Genomic DNA, 18,445 nt, shown 5'->3' on the forward strand with positions numbered 1-18,445 from the left:
GGGAAAAGCATGCATCAAAGCCACAGGGCTAATATGAAACAGTTGTCATAAACTCCCCTTTTGGGGGAAAGAGGAACAACTCCTTTTTCATTGTATAGTAAAAGGCACTAACAGACTGTTAAACCTACCAAATGTTGCCAGGCCTTAGCAAGTCATAATAGGAAAATAGTAACCCTGCTGTGGATCCTCTAATACTGAGCTACTTTGTCTGAGCTACTGCATTTTACTTTCACAAGTGTCTTAACATTATGATAATTCTTTACAACCAACAGTGAACTCAGGTAGGGCTTTAAAGCCCCAGTTCAATCAATGTTAAGCTTACTCAACTTTCAGTATCCACTTTTAGATTGTTTTATTTTAAATGGCAAGAATCCTCATGTAGATGTTGGCGGGGATATTTATTTGGCACTACATTGGCCAAGGTAAAGGTCATTTCTGCTTCTGTTGTTCCTTACCGGTGACCTCGGCCCAGTGATCAAACAAAGGGTGCATTGATCAACATATAAAACAGCTCTGGCCGTTTGTTTTTTCTTCCAAGCTTCAACATCTGACACCATTTATTGAAGGTTTCCTGAGGTGACGTTTTGAGTGGGAGGTGAATGTGGAGTCGCAAAGGCTTACTTAAGAGATACAAAAACCATGACCTTGGAGCTGTCAGCTGAATATGGAGTTACTAGTTATGTCAGCATAACATTCCCAGATAATAGCTGTGGTTCTACATTAGTTGAGTGGTTCTGGTTTCTTCAGTCAATTACTTTTTGTTTTCTTTCTATGTCACTCACTCTCCTTTTCACCCTCCCCTCAAGCATTTGAAGAGTTTGCAGCATCACTTGTGAAACAGGAGATGACCAGCATGCCTCGTGGAATATACCATTCTGCACTGAGAGGGGGTGCTGTTCGGTCAGACCAAGGGAAGACTGTATCAGGCGTTCCAAGCTTTATGCTGAAAATGTATGAGAGGAACAAGCAGCCAGGGCTCAAGCCTGGCCTTGCAGGTAAGATTGTCCTGACAATAAGCAAGACCTTCATGTGGCAAAATAACCTGGGATAGCTGAATGGCCCATTCTCTGTTTATGTTATTTATATGCTACTCTATAACAAAGTATTCTTAGGGCAGTTCCCAAAATAAAAGTAACAATTTTAAGAAGAATTATAATGCACTATTTATATGTAATAGGTATAATGCAGCATTAAAATACCTCTTGAGTTAAGATCCAAAGCAAGATTAAAAAAACAAAAGAGTGGAGGATAGAAAACCGGAGCTGAGAACAACAATATTTAAAAAACAACAGCAAGATTTAAAAGCCTGAGTAGAAAGATATATTTGCCTGGGGCCATAAAGACATTAAAGAAGGTGACAGGCAAGCTTCTGTGAACAAGGGCATTCTGCAACAGGGATCCCCTTCCACTCATGGGCACCTGAAGAAGGGTCTAGGTAGGTATAAGTGGGAAGAGGCAACCCTTCAGGTAATATAGTCCCAGGCCTAAAAGTTCAAAATCACACATTGAATTGAGGGCTTCAGTAATTTTATTTTGCAAGTCACATCAGCCATCTGAGACTCTTCCTCATCCCTAAAACACAACTTTTTCTGCTGTCATGGTGGCCACTGGCATCCTGTAGTCACAGCTGTCATTTTACCTTATGCTCAGTGTTTAAGCACCTGGCAGCAACTGCATGCATCAAGTGCACGGGACAGGATGTGGCAGGAAAAGCCAATGACCCAAACTCCTGCCACCTATCACGGGCAGCTTGATTTTGAGGTACTGCAGCTTGATTTTCAGGTGCTGCAGCTTGATTTTCAGGTGCTGTTTTCCCAGAAAGCAGAGCCAAGCTTCTGAGCCTTAGAATCAAGGGGCTGAATAAATGAGCCTAATCTAAGCACTCAAGCTATGAAATTGTTTGGGGGGGGTGTTAGATCACACCTTGATACAAACAAAGGGAGGAAGGCAGTTTAGTAGAGGGGCTAGGGCGTGGTCTGCTTGAAAGGGCAAATCAGGGCTCATCTGGGAGGAGTGTCCAACGAGCAGTTGTAGCAGCCCAGTGTAGAAGCTGACTACTTCTGGAGCCAGAAGCTACCTTTTCCTTCTTCAGTCATGAACTTGAGAATGAATTATGAAATTGCTTCCTGAACTTCAGCTTCCTGAACATCAGTGTTTTCTGATTTTGCAGTAATATTAAAACAAAATATTTTGGAATTGTTATCAAATTCATATGTATATATACATTATTTTCTTATGTATATGTATATGTACATTATTTTCCTTTAGCTGGCATGTTGCTGAGTTATGATCTTCCAATCCATGTGGGAAAGGATGGCAAACCTATCAGTCGATTTCTAGCCAGTAGGGGGCGCAATTTCCATCAGATGTTAATCACGCTTATCCATGAGGTAAACCGTTGCCTTTTTCCTTCTGCTTCTACAACCCTCCTTCATTCTTTCATTTCCCCAACCTGGGTTTGCATTTGCTTTGTTCTAATTAGAAAATGGTAGCTGCAAGCTGTGTGATGTTGTAATTTACTCTTAATTAAGTAAACTTGCTGTGAAGAATGATTAAGGAGAATGGAATGTATAAATACATCTAATAAAATGCTCTCTGTGCCTGAATGTTTTCTCTGAAGACCGTCAGTGTAAATCAAAGCTGACATTTTCCCTTCAACTCTTTTTAACAGTTCTGCCTAATCTAGTTACAGTCCTGTCAGATTTGGGCTTGTCTGAAAAACAATTAGGGGACTGGAACCTGGGGAGTGACCTCTGCTCCTTGTTACTGTAATAATAATGCAATATATCTCTTAATTGCTTCCAGCACCCTGGGATATTACGTTAATGTAGCTGATTTGGTGTATCAAGGTTTTGTAAACTGAAGCTTTAATCTTCTGTAGGGAATATGGCTTGGGATGTGGGGCAGAAAGAGGGAAGGAATTAGAAATGAACATCCAATTAATCATTACAGAATATAAGCATGGCCTTGTTATCAAATATTTTCATTAAATGGAGCATTTAGAGCCATTATGGCAACTAATCTTCAGAAACTGCGAACAGCAGGAATACCTGCAAGAGAGGAAACTGCAGGAGCAAGCGCCAGATGTGTAAGCATTTCTCTCAAAGTACATCACAGTTAATATGATTGCACAGCATTTTGGACAGCGGTGTATCTCTCTGGAGGAAGTTTCTTGTCACGCCATAATAAAAGGGATGTGATTATTTATTTGTGTGATAGCCATGATGGCAAAGCAGGAATATTTCTTCTGTGCCAAGGAAGGTCTCTTATGTTAACATTTCTGTGAAGGGGTTGCATTGAAAGCTGAACTTCTCAAAACTGCCTTCAGGGTGAAGCTATATTCGGGAAGCAAAGCAGCCAGGGCAGGTGGAATGGTGCACCACTTCATGATTCCCATGATGCCCATCTGCCTCTATTCATGTCATGGGTACTCTGAAGGGCAGCTTAAAAGTCATTGGAGACTGTTTTGGATCATATGGAGTCATGACCTCAAGTACATTGAAGAGGGAGCCCTCCAGAATAGGGATTCTAATGAATTGGGGGGAAATTTATGTCTTTTTGATAGCACCACTTAGGCTGAAACTAGACATTAGAAGGTGTGTGGCTGCCACTGAAAAGTATAGCCCTGTGTCTCTGACTTGTTTGCTCCTTCCCCATTATTTCTAGTGAAAATGTATAAAGTGGCAAATCTTACCATTCCTTCATCAATGGCTGTTGCTTGCAGAGGCAGTGAAAGTTGCACTGCAACAATGTCACATTATGCTTTGACTATATGAGCAAAAGAAGAGACTTGTGGCTGCTATTTTCAGTGGCAGTCACACATCCTCTGTACTGTCTAGCTCAAGCTTGACTCAGCCAGCTATTTTTTAGCCAGCTTTCTTTAAAATAGTCAAGATGCAAAAGTGATTATGTCCATAATAAAGATAATACAGATTGCTGCATCTGTGGAAAGTGTTTGCACATATCCTAATTTGTGACAAGGGCAGATGTCAATTACATTGTGCATATAAGGAAGCTACAAAAAAGATACATGTCCTTTTATCACACATAATGTGTCAAATATGAAACGTGGCTTATCTCAGGATACAACTGGGCATAGTGGAGGTGGCAAGACTATTGTCGCAATGGAGAACCTCAAGTATTGTAGGACTTTATATATCAATGAGAGGTGGTGTCTGCACACTATGGGTTAATTCGAATACCTTCTTGCCTTTTGTTGTGCTAAATTAGTTAAGCAGAGAGTAACAGCGGTCTGAAATGCGATTGTACCAGCGTGTGTGTGCGTTTACCTAAGAAAGCAGGCTTTTACCCTGCATTAGGGTCACTGAGACTTAAGACTTAGTAAAATAAGAAAAGCTACTTTATTTGTAGAAATACATAGCAGATAGAAAGGCATACCTAGTTCTAACTAACTAACTAAGTTGGAGGCGCAATACCCAGGCGTGGGAATTGCCCTCATGGCTAGGAGAGAGAGAGAGCAGAGACAAAAGTGTCTCCTCTCTCCCGGACAGTCAGAGAAGAGAAAAGAGGGCGGAAGGAGGAGGGGCAGATTGTCAGCTTCAGGGCTGGGGGCTGGGCAGTAACGAAGCAGACGGCAGTTAGCTGGGCAATACATCAGTCAAGGCCAGGCAGATAACGGAGGCCAGCTGGCAGAAGAAAGGCTTGACAAACTAACCAGTAGCAGTGTCCAAGAGCGTTGTCCAGGTAGGGAAGCAGAGTTCAGAAAGCCAGGGGTCCAGTCCAAAGGTCCAGAGGCTAGCAACGGTGTTACACGCGAGGGGTCACAACCGACGTTGTAGTCAGCAGTCTGCTGCAGCCATGAACTGCCTTTTATAACAGACTCCCTAAACCAGGTGCCCATGATTAGTCTCCCAGCTGCTCAGAGCTGCTTGTTCTTAAACGACCCGACCCGACCTCTTCCTTCGTTGCTGTGCTACTCGCTGGTGTCTCCTTTCTGCAGGGGGGAGGGGAGCCTCCTGTTCATGCCCAGAATCCGATTGAGGGTCTTCAGCCAGGTCCTGGACATTCTCCAGCTGGGGAAGAGCCAGAGTTGTGTCCTCAGGGGTTCCACTAGTTCCTTCTCCTGGGTCTGCCAACTCTGCTTCTTCCTCTTCCTCCGAGTCCTCTGAAGGGGCCATGGCACAGATAAGCTTCCCTAAAGACGTATCAGTCTAACTATGGAAGGAAGTCAGTCAGAGCATCACAGGTAAAGGTAATCAAGCCTATCCATCTGGAGGACCCTAACTCTGTCTTCCTTCTGGAACATAAACAAAACAGGAGTTGCTCTTGCCCCACTTCCAACACCTTTGTTATAAGACTATTCTAGGAGCAGAAAGAAACCTGCCTAATTAACACCATCTCTTTTTCAGTCAGTGGCCTTGACCAAAGTGTTATCAATTGCTCTGATAAACTTACTTTTGTTTTCAACTCTTTGAAAAAGCTCCCTGTCAGTTGTAGACAAGGGGGGAGTTTGTGGGTTCTCCTTGACAGAAACGCTAACAGGCTTTCTAAGCACAAAACAGCCCAAGGCTTCTGGAAGCATTTTCCTCAGGGTTACCCCAGTCCCTTTCCAAACGTCTGTAACCCACTTATTTTCCCAGTCTTGCCTAGGGGTCCAGTGGGGCCCATGACAACTTCAGAATTGATAATTGGTAGCTTTTGAGTCTCATTTGGCTCCCTACATAATGTCCCATGTGAAAAATTGTTGAACACTGTCTGTAACAGTAGGCCATTCAGTGGTGTGGTGGGGGATAATATCAAAAAGCTCACAGAGCAGCTTTTAAGACAATTTTTGTGGAAAAGCAGAGAGAAGGTGGGGAGTTTCTAGCTTGGGCAAGTCATTCCTAATGGAAAAGGGTGTAAATGTTTCAGGTCATCCTAATAGGAACAGGGCAGAATATGGCAGTGAATTTACAATTGGATATAACAGCTGGTCAAAGAGGCTAAAGGGCTATGGGGGGGAAATGCACACATAAAAGACATTTGCAGAGGGAACACCCAGTACAGGTCTTTATATGGTAATGTGCCTGGAGTGATAGGGCATAATGGAAATCTGGTGGAATGGAGAGAATCAGTAGGATATGGTTATCCCTAGATACAAACTCCATGGAAAGGACAGGGAAGACATGTTGGTGATCACTGTGCTCTGCATGTCAAAGAGATCACAGAATCAAAGGAGAAAGCTGAAGAGAAACAGATGCCTCTGCAGAATTGCTGTGGGTTATAATACTGAGCCAGAAAGTAATTTTGTTCTGAGGACATCCTGTTGACCCCCTGCCCAAAATGCTGAGGATGATCTTGAGATGCAGAAAAAAATAATCAGAGGCATCCAGAGGACAATGCATTTTGATAATGGGTGGGGGTTTTTTTTCAATTATTCTCCCATAGACTGGGTAAAATGCATGTTTGGCTCATGACTAGTCATGACAGCAATATAGAACCTCCAGGTTCAGAGGCAGTTTGACTCTGAATCCTAGTTGCTGGAGAGAACAGTAGAGGCCTCTCCCTTCATGCCTTGCTTTGTGGGCTTCTCAAAGGTATTTGGCTGACTACTTCGGGAGACAGGATGCTGGACTAGACGGACCATTGGTCTGATCCATCATAACTTTTCTTAAAAGGCTTTGGCTCACTATCATCCATTTTCTTGTGGAAGTGCTGTGCAGAAAGGCATTTTATTTTCCAGTTTTGCTCAAAAATTCAATGTAGTAACCTAGGGCTTATCCAAACAGAGCGGAATAATCTATGGTTTCCATATTTGGTTTCTCATCTGATAGTCCTCACTTTGCCTTTTAGTTTGCTCTTTCCCAATTAAAAAAACCCTTTTTTGCACCCGCAGCGGTAAGACCCCTACATTCTTTTCGCTTTTTCCAAGCTCCGCCTCTAAAACCTCCCCCTATCAACCAGTTGGTCAGCAAAAAAATGACGTATGCTCCTCTCCCCCTTCGCAACGAAGCACAATATGGCTGTAAAGGAGTTCTCGCCAGGGAAGGAAAGGGAGAAGGAGGGGGGTGGTCGGTTTCAGCCTGCCTCCGGAAAGCTTTGTCAGTTTCATTCTACTGGCTGTGGTTTTTGCTTCAAATCATTTCCCGCAGGAAGGAAAGGGAGAAGGAGGGGGGGTGACACGTTTCTTGCTTTTTTGGAGAAATAAGTGCAATTGCCAGCATGCGCATCTCCTTAAATATCCATGAAGGTAGAAAAGCATACATTCGTTTAAGCGTAATATCGCAAATACAAACAAGAAAGGGGCTGCTGGTCGGCTTCATGCCTGCCTCCGGAAAGCTTTGTCAATTCCATTCTACTGGCTGGGTTTTTTGTTTCAAATCATTTCGCCACGGGAAGGAAAGGGAGAAGGAGGGGGGGGTGACACGTTTCTTGCTTTTTTGGTGAAATAAGTGCAATTGCCAGCGTGTGTATCTCCTTAAATATCCATAAAGGCAGAAAAGCATACATTCGTTTAAGCGTAATATCGTAAATACAAACAAGAAAGGGGCTGCTGGTCGGTTTCACGCCTGCCCCAGGAAAGCTTAGTCAATTTTATTCTCTATGGTTCTCCAGTCTCTAAGGAGATACACCCTCTGGCAATTGCACTTATTTCGCCAAAAAAGCAAGAAACGTGTCACACACCCCTCCTTCTCCCTTTCCTTCGGAAAAGATTTGAAACAAAAACCCCAGCCAGTAGAATGAAATTGACAAAGCTTTCCCGAGGCAGGCGTGAAACTGACCAGCAGCCCCTTTCTTGCTTGCTGTGCATTGCAGATCTCACCCAGAGTGGCCGCCCAGTTTGCAGGCTGGCAAAAAATAAAATGCATCTGCGCAGTAGTTGCAGACCCCCCCCAACACCCCACCATTGCGATGATTGGTTCAATTTTCCCGGGCTTACTCTCGCACATGCTCAAAAGTGCAGATACGTGATTGACTGGAATGAGGAGAAAGGGCAAGAACCACCCATCAGCTGTAAAGTCCGCGGTATTGCATCCTACCTCCTGAAGACACAGCGGATGATTTCCGATTTTAAACAGCAAATCGCATTTTTGCCGGTGTTGCAAGGAGCGGATTTAACCCGCGACAATGCGTAACAGTGCGAGACGTCATTTGGACGACCGAAAAATAATGAACACACATAGCAGGTGTGTCACACATTTTGCAGTCATCTGGATGAGCCCCTAGTTTCCCCTTCATATAGCAACCTACCTATTGTGATTCAAGCATCCTCCATGCATGCAGGCTGGAACTTCCCCCAATGGTTCTTGTTGATAGTTGGAAATTTTATTTCCACCTTCCTGGGTTGCTGGATAATACGATTGGCCCACCTCTCCAGATACTCCTTAGACATGTCATGTGTCAAAATTCTATACATAAAATCCATGCCCAATGGCTATACTTGATTGGAGGATCTACTTTCTGTGTCAATTCCTGCTCCTGTTTCTACAGGGTATGAAAACCTGTCATATGCTGAACATTTTTATAGTGATCCTTGCCCTTTGTGTATATGTTTGAGATTATACAGTACAGTAGGGCCCCGCTTTACGGCGTTCCGCTGATGCAGCGGCTTTTGTTTTAATTTTAAAGCTATTTTTTTCTCTTTTGTGACTTTTGCGCCATTTTTGTGTCATTTTCATGCGACGTGGCCCATTAAAGTCAATGGGGTTCCGCTTTATGGCATTTTCCGCTTTACTGCAGGGGTCCGGAACGGCACCTGCCGTATAAGCGGCACCCTACTGTATGTTTCTTTTTAATGCTATCTGTCTGTTTTCAATATCATCCCTTTATTTCTCCATCCTTAGTCTCAATAAAGCTTCTTAATTTGGGATCTGGGGTTTGACTGTATGCTCTTACATCTCAATGATCTTTTCCCTGCTTGCCAGACTGCACTTTCATGTTACACCCTTAGACAAAGTTGGGAAGACAGGCTAAATACACTCATTAGTGGCTGGGGAGTTAGCTGGTAGTTGCCCCTTCCATGGTTGTCAGGTAACCTGCAATTTTTGGAGTGCCTTTCATTCAGGAATTAGGGTGAATTGAGAGGTGGCAGCAGGTATAAACTGGGATGTTACAGGCTGGCCATGACATACAGTCATGCTTAATCAACTTAACAGACTTGTTTCCCCACCTGAAATCCTTTACCGATGCACTTGGCATCTGCGTAATCTTTACAGTTTCTCTTGGTTTTGGTTTAAAATTTACATTTTTTTCTGGTTTCTGACTCAAGTTTTTATTTCTTCCTCCTCCTTAGGAAATTGTTCGTTTTTTACCTTCCTAAAAAATGGCATGTCTGTCTCTTATTCCACAATCTCAACTTTTGTTTTTAACTGGTGCTACATTTTCTTTCTTCATTTCATTTTGGTTTGGCAGGCATCCAGAAAATGCATATACATTTTTGTATTAATTCCCCCTACTCATCTCAGATTTAAGTAAATTGAGAAAATAATAAAAGAGAAGTATGTTTTTCAGATGTCCTCTTAAACTCTGAAAGTACACTTCATAACTGTTGTGCATAATCATTTTTTCCTGTAGGATGGGGAGAAGCTATGGTAGCAATAATTTCCGTACTCTCAAAATTAAATAGCTTAGTGAAAGATAGCTTGAAATGCAGTTTCATTGATAGTCTGTTCCCATAATGTTTATTTGGCAAGAGAAGGTAAGGCAACAGCTGGTAACTGCAAACATAACGTTTTGTGTTCGGAGAATAAATGCTTTTGTTCAGTTTGCTTCCGATCTTTTTTTAGGGTTCTACTGCTTCCCTCCAGGGAAGATGGGAAGCAGCAATGCTGCTTTATCAAAATGAAAAAGAAGTGAATGAAATGCATGTGCACTCAACAGGCAGGTCAAACAATTAACTTCTTTTTTTTAACAAAAGAATGCAAGGAAGGAAAACGGAATGAAAAGTTATTGTCAGTGCCAATTTCAGGATTTTGGATACGGTGCCCCCGGGGGTCCTTAACCTGGAAGAAGCAAGGTGTGCAAACATGGATTTCTCTCCTACTGGCTCTATCCTTCTCTGGTGCCCTATGCTAAGTGAGAATGGCTGTGCTAGTAGAACCATGGACTCTTTGCCTGAGCATGCTGTCCTTCAGAGCCATCCTTGGTTTTTGTCCCAAATGCTGAGTTCCAGCTCATATGAATGTAATATAACCATCTTATAATTAAAATAGTGACTTCCAAAGTCTGTAATTATTCCTTCAGGGTGACATTCTTAAATTATTTATGTTTGGGGGTTTTCTTGCTGTAATTTGAGAATGGGTAAAACTTTAAATAACTTCTTTAATAATGTGGTTATTGTTTGGAACAGAGTTAGAAAAACCTCATTTCAAGAAAACATAGTTAGATAAGACTTATATGAAAACAAAATCTGGTCTCATGTCTATTCTTCCCTCTGTGAATTAATTATTCCTGCTCTCTGGACTGGTGTTTTGAAGCATGGCATTTAACTTGAATCCCAGACCTACTCATTTTTTTCTTTACAAACATGTATATGCATATATCGCAATTGTGCTTCTAAAGTCTTCAGTGCTAAGTATAATATTGGGTTGGTGTAGATATCAAAATGATATGCTCAATGCTAAAAATGCTTAATTTGAAAAGTATTTGGTGTGTGAAATATTATTCCCCAGAGCCCAGCATCATATGTCTGCAGAATGTTAAACATTCCTAAAAAGAGAACCTGGCTTAGCTGGTGGAGTGATGTACATACTTGCAAAAGAGCAAAGCATATATAGGGATTATAAAAGGAACCCAAGCATGTGAAGAAATGCACCATTAGAACACTGAAGCAATGTTTAATTTTGTTATATAAATCTGTGCTTGAAAAATATGTCAAAGATTAGTGAGTATAAAAGTATTTTTAAACATTGTAGAATACAGCACAGTACCACTTTTGCATCGAGACTGACTTGAACAGGGGTGGGTGATGTTTCAGGCCCTGTGTGCCAACTTTGACATGTGGACAGGGCAAGTCACCTGTCAATAGCAGGACATTATGACATCACATGATTGACAGGTGGGTTATCCTGCCCATCTGTCAAAACTTCTTGCCCTTTGCGAGTCTCCCTGTGCTTCTCATTTCCTTCACCAACATTGGAGATAGAAAGAGGAAGTGCAGGGAGGCTTCAAAGAGCAACTGGGAGATAAAGTGTGCATTACATTCAGTGGAAACTGCTTCCCCCTTCTGAGCAAGGCACACTCCTACTGCCCATCAGCTGATGCAAAGGAACAGTCAGTGGCCCACTTCAAGCTCCTGATTGTTCCTTTCAAGCCCTGCCTTTAACAGCCCCACACTTTACATGTATGGTGTCAGAAGTAGGACAGATATGCATGGCTTCCCCAAAATGGCCTCACGGGTCAAATGGGGAGGTCTGGCAGGCCAGTTTTTTACCTGCAGGCCAAAGATTTCCTGCCCCTGACCTTTAAGAAAGCCAGTGCCAGTTTCTTCAGGCTGTGCTCTCAGGTCAAGCAGTTGATAAGGTGTGCCGAACATCATCCTGTGTGATTTAGCCCTCAACTAGGCTGCCTAGGGGAGCATCTGGCTCTCCTCTGGCATGAGCAAGTGAGCCACTGCTGTCTTAGAATATGGCAACAGTAATACAATAACTCTTGCAGTGAAATTAAGCTTTGTGATTAGGCACAGGCCAGGTCAATGCCCCAATTGTTCCTCCATTCTCACTTTAAATTTTTTTGTAAGCCACTCTGTGTGAAGAGTGGACTGTGTGAAGAGTGGAATGTCAAAGATCTGAAATGGCTTGATCTTACGTTGACACCTGAGATACATATTTTTAGGACCCACCCTATACCCCTGACTGTAATTAGTTTTAACTGATCTTAATACTGTGTTTTTTAATAGTTCTAACCTACCATGGGACCTCATAGTGAAGAGTGGTTAAGAAATCTAATTAATAGTACACTGCAAAGTTATATCACTTTTATACCAGTTTGACTATCATGGCTTCCCCCAGAGAATCTTGGAAGTTGTAGTATGGTGAGGTTCTGTGAATTCTTTCTTAGAGGTATCATGCCCTGATACCAATACACATTTCTCAATGTTCTTTGGGAGAAAGAATGACTTTAAGTCTATAATATACGTAAGTTCACACACTGATTAAGTTTTTGTTCGGACATGCAACAATGATTTACAAATCCATCCAGCCTCATATCTGAACCCCATTTTTTCTAACTAGAGGGCATTAACATCTCAGAGCCAAACTAGACGTGACATTAAGCACAGGACATGTGCTTGTGTGCTTTTTTTCCCCTTAAATAGTTATGGAAGGCCCAATCTGGATTAGTATCATAGCACTGGAGGGGCTTTAACCTTTTGTCCTTGCCACAGCCCTGATCCAGATCGGGCTTCCACATGGTTGTTCTTTTACCCTGGGAGGAACACTGCCATTAGAGCCAGTGACATCTTTCTTTCCTAGTCAAACAGCAACTGAGGTGGGGGGGGACAGATTTGTTTTGAGCCTATGGTTTACTTCCCCCCCCCACATGCACACTGTCATTCTGATAGAGACTCCGACAGCTGACCCTCATTTAGTAAACAAAAGCCAAGCATGCAAGGACCAACCTCACATGTAGTCTGAGACAGCCTTTACCAACCAGGTAACCTCCAAATGCTTTGGACTACAACTCCTGTCAGCTCCAGCCAACTGGGCCTGATGGGGGTTGTAGTTCAAAACATCTAGAAGGCACCAGGATGGTGGACGCTGGTCTAAGGCACATCCTGAATGGGCATCTTTAAAAGATTGTGTTAGGCTTCTCTCCTGTTCAGTTTTGTCTCTCCCAGATCAAGGGGATGCCCATTGAAGTTACCTTGCCTGAAGCACACCCACCCATCCACACAAAGTAGATCTGGGGCTAGCAGTGAGCTGTTCTGTGACATCACTTTCATTAGTCAAACTTTCTCAGGGGAATATAAAATTTTGTGGGAAAGGGAACAATCTGTAAGAAAATTCACAAGGAGCGTATGTTGTATTGCAGAACGCACTGGCCATGTGTACTGCTGACAGGAGTTGAAGTTAAAAAAAAACATCTAGAGGGCACTATGTTGGCCACCACTGTTCTACAGGGTTTAATGATAGGTGGAAAGATCTGCCTACTATATCTGGAAGAGTCCTTTACTTTGATATTTGAAATTATTTGTGTTAGCTGGTCACTGGTTAAGTACTGAATTGGAAATACTTGGCTGTTGTTTATATCAATTGGCAAGAATAAGCTTTGTGTTGAATTACTTCCCTTGGAGGAAACAGTATATCCAATTTAGAGCACCAGCACTAAGGCAGGATGAGGAGAAAGACGCTTATAATTTAGCAGAAAGATGGTCTGAAATATGTGTCCATTCCCATAATATTGTAGCCTCTTCTTTCATCTGATGATATACAGATTCTCCCAGATGTATGTTCATAGGTCTAAGTGCCAGTCATATTCATGTGTCTCCACACAATTTTGGGAATATAAAATCTGATCACTCTTGTGGATCCTCCATACAACCATTTCATTGGGATGACATAGGTCCCCTTCTTACGTTATGCTCACAGTAAGGGAGCTGTCTGAGTAACTTTTTAGTTTAGAGAAAAGGCGGGTCAGAGGAGACATGATAGAAGTGTATAAAATTATGCATGGCATTGAGAAAGTGGATAGAGAAAAGTTCTTCTCCCTCTCTCATAATACTAGAACTCGTGGACATTCAAAGAAGCTGAATGTTGGAAGATTCAGGACAGACAAAAGGAAGTACTTCTTTACTCAGCACATAGTTAAACTATGGAATTTGCTCCCACAAGATGCAGTAATGGCCACCAGCTTGGATGGCTTTAAAAGAAGATTAGACAAATTCATGGAGGACAGGGCTATCAATGGCTACTAGCCGTGATGGCTGTGCTGTGCCACCCTAGTCAGAGGCAGCATGCTTCTGAAAACCAGTTGCCGGAAGCCTCAGGAGGGGAGAGTGTTCTTGCACTCTGGTCCTGCTTGCGGGCTTCCCCCAGGCACCTGGTTGGCCACTGTGAGAACAGGATGCTGGACTAGATGGGCCACTGGCCTGATCCAGCAGGCTCTTCTTATGTTCTTAAGCCTTTGGTAGTATTAGTAATTATGCTGTATTCTGATATGTGTATCTTGATGTTTATCCCCCTGGGCTCCTACTGGGAGGAAGGGTGGAAGATAAATCTATGATGATGATGATGATCTTTATCTTGGATACTGAACTCTTGCTGAGCCTAACCAGACAACCATTTTACTGCACAGCTACATGCTTTGGCAAGGTGATGTAGATTATCAATACAGGTTACATTGGAATGAGAGAACTCATCCCCAGGGTAGTTCTGTCATCTAAGTGCATCCTCTGTCATTATTATTCCAGAGTAAACTCAATAAACATGGTGAATTTGGAGTTATGGCAGTTATTGCCATATATTTATCACAGTGTTTATGTCTCTTTAGTAATTTCTTGTCAGCTATAAAAAAATTCTTGATTGTTACTATAAACTTGAAGCTTGTTACTATAAACGAATCCATGGGGACTGAGATGAATATAAACACACACATACACACAGTTAATTTAGGGGCAATGAAAATTAATTCTTTTTCACTATGTAGGTTTCTGAAACATGCACTCATGGGATTAGAATCTAGAGTATGTAGATGGAGGTTTAAAGATTTTAAGTTCCATACATTAGTTTGCATTTTATTAAGGATCACTGCTGCATTTAATAAGGAGGGGGAGGTTTATGTTGCTTATGTTTGCTGTGTATATTATTATTATTATTATTATTATTATTTATTCAGCTTATATCCCGCCCGACTAGCAAACAGCTCTCTGGGCGGCAAACATAGCAACATATACAATAATAAAATTACAAAGTCAGTATAACAAATATAAAAATACACCATCTAAAATAGAAATTACAGCATTTACATAAATAACTTAAATTAAAATGCCTCAGAGAAGAGAAAGGTTTTAACCTGGCGCCGAAAGGATAATAGTGTCGGGGCCAGGCGTACTTCCTTGGGGAGACTATTCCACAATTCGGGGGCCACCACTGAGAAGGCCCTAGATCTTGTTACTGCCCTCCGGGCCTCCCTATGGGTCGGGACCCGGAGGAGGGCCTTCGTAGTAGACCGTAGTGTACGAGCCGGTTCGTAACGGGAGAGGCGTTCCTGCAGGTATCGTGGTCCCGCGCCGTATAAGGCTTTATAGGTTAAAACCAACACTTTGAATCTGGCCCGGTAGCATATTGGAAGCCAGTGCAAGCGAGCCAGGACAGGTGCTCAGACCGCTTAGTTCTTGTTAGCAGTCTGGCCGCCGTATTTTGCACTAGCTGTAGCTTCCGAACCGTCTTCAAAGGTAGCCCTACGTAGAGCGCGTTGCAGTAGTCCAAACGTGAGGTTACCAGAGCATGAACCACTGATGTAAGATCCTCCTTACTCAGATAGGGACGTAGCTGGGCTACCAACCGAAGTTGGTAGAACGCATTCCGTGCCACCGAGGCTACATGGGCCTCAAGTGACAGGGAAGAGTTTAAAACGACTCCCAAACTACGAACCTGATCCTTTAGGGGGAGTGTAACCCTGTCAAGGACAGGGTATGTATCCACCATCTGACCAGAGAAACCATCCACCAGCAGCTTCTCAGTCTTATCAGGATTGAGTTTCAGTTTGTTAGTTCTCATCCAGTCCATTGTCGCATCCAGACAACAGTTCAGCACATCGACCGCCTCACCTGAAGAAGATGAAAAGGAGAAGTAGAGCTGCGTGTCATCAGCGTACTGATGACAACGCACTCCAAAACTCTGGATGACCACACCCAACGGCTTCATATAGATGTTAAAAAGCATGGGAGACAAGACCGAACCCTGCGGGACCCCATATTGGAGAACCCACTTACCAGACCCATATTCAGAGGTGGATGAGCAGGCCAACACACTTGGCTCCACCATGCTCATAACGTAATGTGTGATGTGGGCACTCTTTGCAGATACCTGTACTCCAGGCGGATACTCATCTCTTACATTATTTTTGTGCAAAGTAGATGGGGCATGCTCACCTAATTCCTCCTCTAGGGAATAGGATCTTTTGCCCAAGTAATAATCTAAACTGGACCTATGTGGATAAACAAGTGTGGGACAGAGAACACATACATATCATCTTATGTTTTGGGGTCTGTACCAACTTGAAACACTGATAGCTGTGTCCCTCAGAAGTAGTCCTCTCGATACTATTCTGGCTATAATATCTGTCAACAAGAACAGAGTAAGACATAAAGCATTTGCCACATTTTTAAAAAAAGAAATCTGTTTCCTATGAGAGATAAACATGGTTTCAATAATCAGTGGTCTGTCTGAAGTTGTGTATTGTTTGAGTTCCTGCAGCTGTTCAAGAGAAATCAAGTAGCTCATCTTTTAACTCTCTCTAAAGTGCTACCATGTTGCTTTATTGCTTGGTGAATAAGACTGGGTAGAGTGCCTTTGAAAGGACATTCCAGTAGCTGTAGACCTTTTGGTGATCTGTTCAAATTGGGGGTGTCTGGAAAGGATTTTACAACAACCAAAGAACCCTCTAAGATTTGCCCGTAGTGTCTGGGTTAGATTGGTCAACCATGGTCTTCCAATGCACTTCAGCAGTTAGAAATAACCTCTTTGAGGGAGTAGTTCCTGACTTGTATCTTAAATGTACTATGTGGAAGGAGGTTGTGTAGCATGGTGGAACATTGCCTGGAAAGTACTACTGAAGCAGTGGGCTGCTTCAGACATAATACTAAACCATAATTTCACATTATGAGAATAAGATGCAGTGAGCCTTGGGTCTGCACATTCTCTCACCACCACCATGGCTATGAGGCAGATTACAGAAGGTTTAACTTCTGTTTTAGATGAACTGATGGTTGTCATGTTATCCAACCCTGAACAAACTGTAGTTAAACTTAACTATGGTTAGTGGAAACAAGCCAACTTCAAACCATAGTTTATGAAGCTGTGTTAAGATTAAGTACAGTTTAGGATTCGGACGACACACTAAACTGCAGTTAATCTAAAATTGAGGTCAAAGCTTCTGATCTTCTCTGTCAGGAGGAGAAGGAATGAGGGGAATGAGTGAGTCCCTAGAGGCTGGCTAAGGTTTGTTTCATAATGCTAAACCAAAGTTTAGCAGGTTTAGCATTATGTCTGAACACAGGTAGTGTATAGCCAAATTTCTTTGGGCTTTTCACATTTCATGAACACCATGGTCAAATACCATAATGTATACACATGAGTATTTCATGATATGGTACAGTTTAGCCAGTCAGTCATAGAACCATAGAGTGAGAACTTCATGGGTAATAAAGTTTGGATCCTACCTATCCTATTGTTTTTGTTTGTTGTATTCACATTACAATTCAATAAAAATGGGGGGGGGGATATTGAACCTACCTAAACTCATTCAACCAAATGACTAAATCAAAGCATGATAGAGAGCCATAGAGATAATGATGCCAATTCATTCCGAATGGTAACACCTGCAAAGGTCACCCTAAGAAGTGCAAATATGGATATTATTGGATAAGGTTATGGACAATAAATTATCATTCTAGATTCAGGATAGGCTTCTTGTAGCCCCGGGGTCATTCTGACCTTCAAGATCATTTCCATCTGCCCCCCCAGGGTAATTGTCAGGACTCATCCTTTTTTGCTTCATTAGCCACTTTTTTCCTTGTGAGCTTACAAATAGGATTGAGTGACTATGATAAAAGGGGGAGGGCTCTCACAAAGATTCTGTATCTGCTCACATTTGCTATGGGAGACGTGCTTAAAAGGAAACCTGACTCAGTTCACAACAGAGTAAGTCAGTGAACAGACACAAGATAATGGGTCCTTCAGTTCCAAAACATTACCCCTGTGAAAAAATGAACTGCTGTCTAAGATTTTAGACAAAATAATGGTACTAAAATTGGGAGAAAGTTGTTAATTTAGGCATGATAAAAAGGCAGATTTTAATAATACTCCACTCTGGTATGTTCTCATTTTTTTGTTGAAATGACTCGCATAACAGAAACTACAGAGAAAAGCCGTCCCAAGCCAACCTGGTATATTTTGAGTCGTCCCCCCTCCCCAAATGTATTGAAGTAATATTGTCCTGGAAACTGCTGAGATCTCATAACTTGTTTTTAATAGGATCCAAATGACTGTCATGACTACTTTCAGTGTTTTTGGTTGAGGTCAACAGTAAAAATAATTAGATTCTGGAAACAAACACTAATTGTTTTGCCTGCCACAGAATTTTATTTATTTATTTATTTATTTATTTATTTATTAAACTGGTATACCGCCCCATAGCCGAAGCTCTCTGGGCGGTTTACAATAGCTAATATTATGAGACATTACAATGCACAGCAGTCACTGTAATCACAGTGCCCTCTTTTTTAAAGCTGCTGGCTTTGAAGTTCCCCTGCAAACAGAGCTGGAGCAATGATTTTCTTAAAAAT

At 42.2% G+C, this 18,445-nt stretch overlaps 1 protein-coding gene across 6 annotated transcripts in view; it reads left to right on the forward strand.

Annotated features, from left to right (window-relative positions):
- The window catches only part of FOCAD (focadhesin), a 211,582-nt gene that overhangs the window by 132,824 nt on the left and 60,313 nt on the right, over positions 1 to 18,445 (forward strand). For all 6 annotated transcript variants that reach the window (XM_061630872.1, XM_061630878.1, XM_061630855.1 and 3 more), the window contains 2 exons: positions 807 to 995; positions 2,269 to 2,390. In XM_061630872.1, the coding sequence (XP_061486856.1) occupies positions 807 to 995; positions 2,269 to 2,390 (311 nt within the window). The remainder of the gene's footprint in view (positions 1 to 806; positions 996 to 2,268; positions 2,391 to 18,445) is intronic.

This window comes from Rhineura floridana, chromosome 1, assembly GCF_030035675.1.
Source record: "Rhineura floridana isolate rRhiFlo1 chromosome 1, rRhiFlo1.hap2, whole genome shotgun sequence".
In the NCBI taxonomy this organism is placed as follows: Eukaryota; Metazoa; Chordata; class Lepidosauria; order Squamata; family Rhineuridae; genus Rhineura; species Rhineura floridana.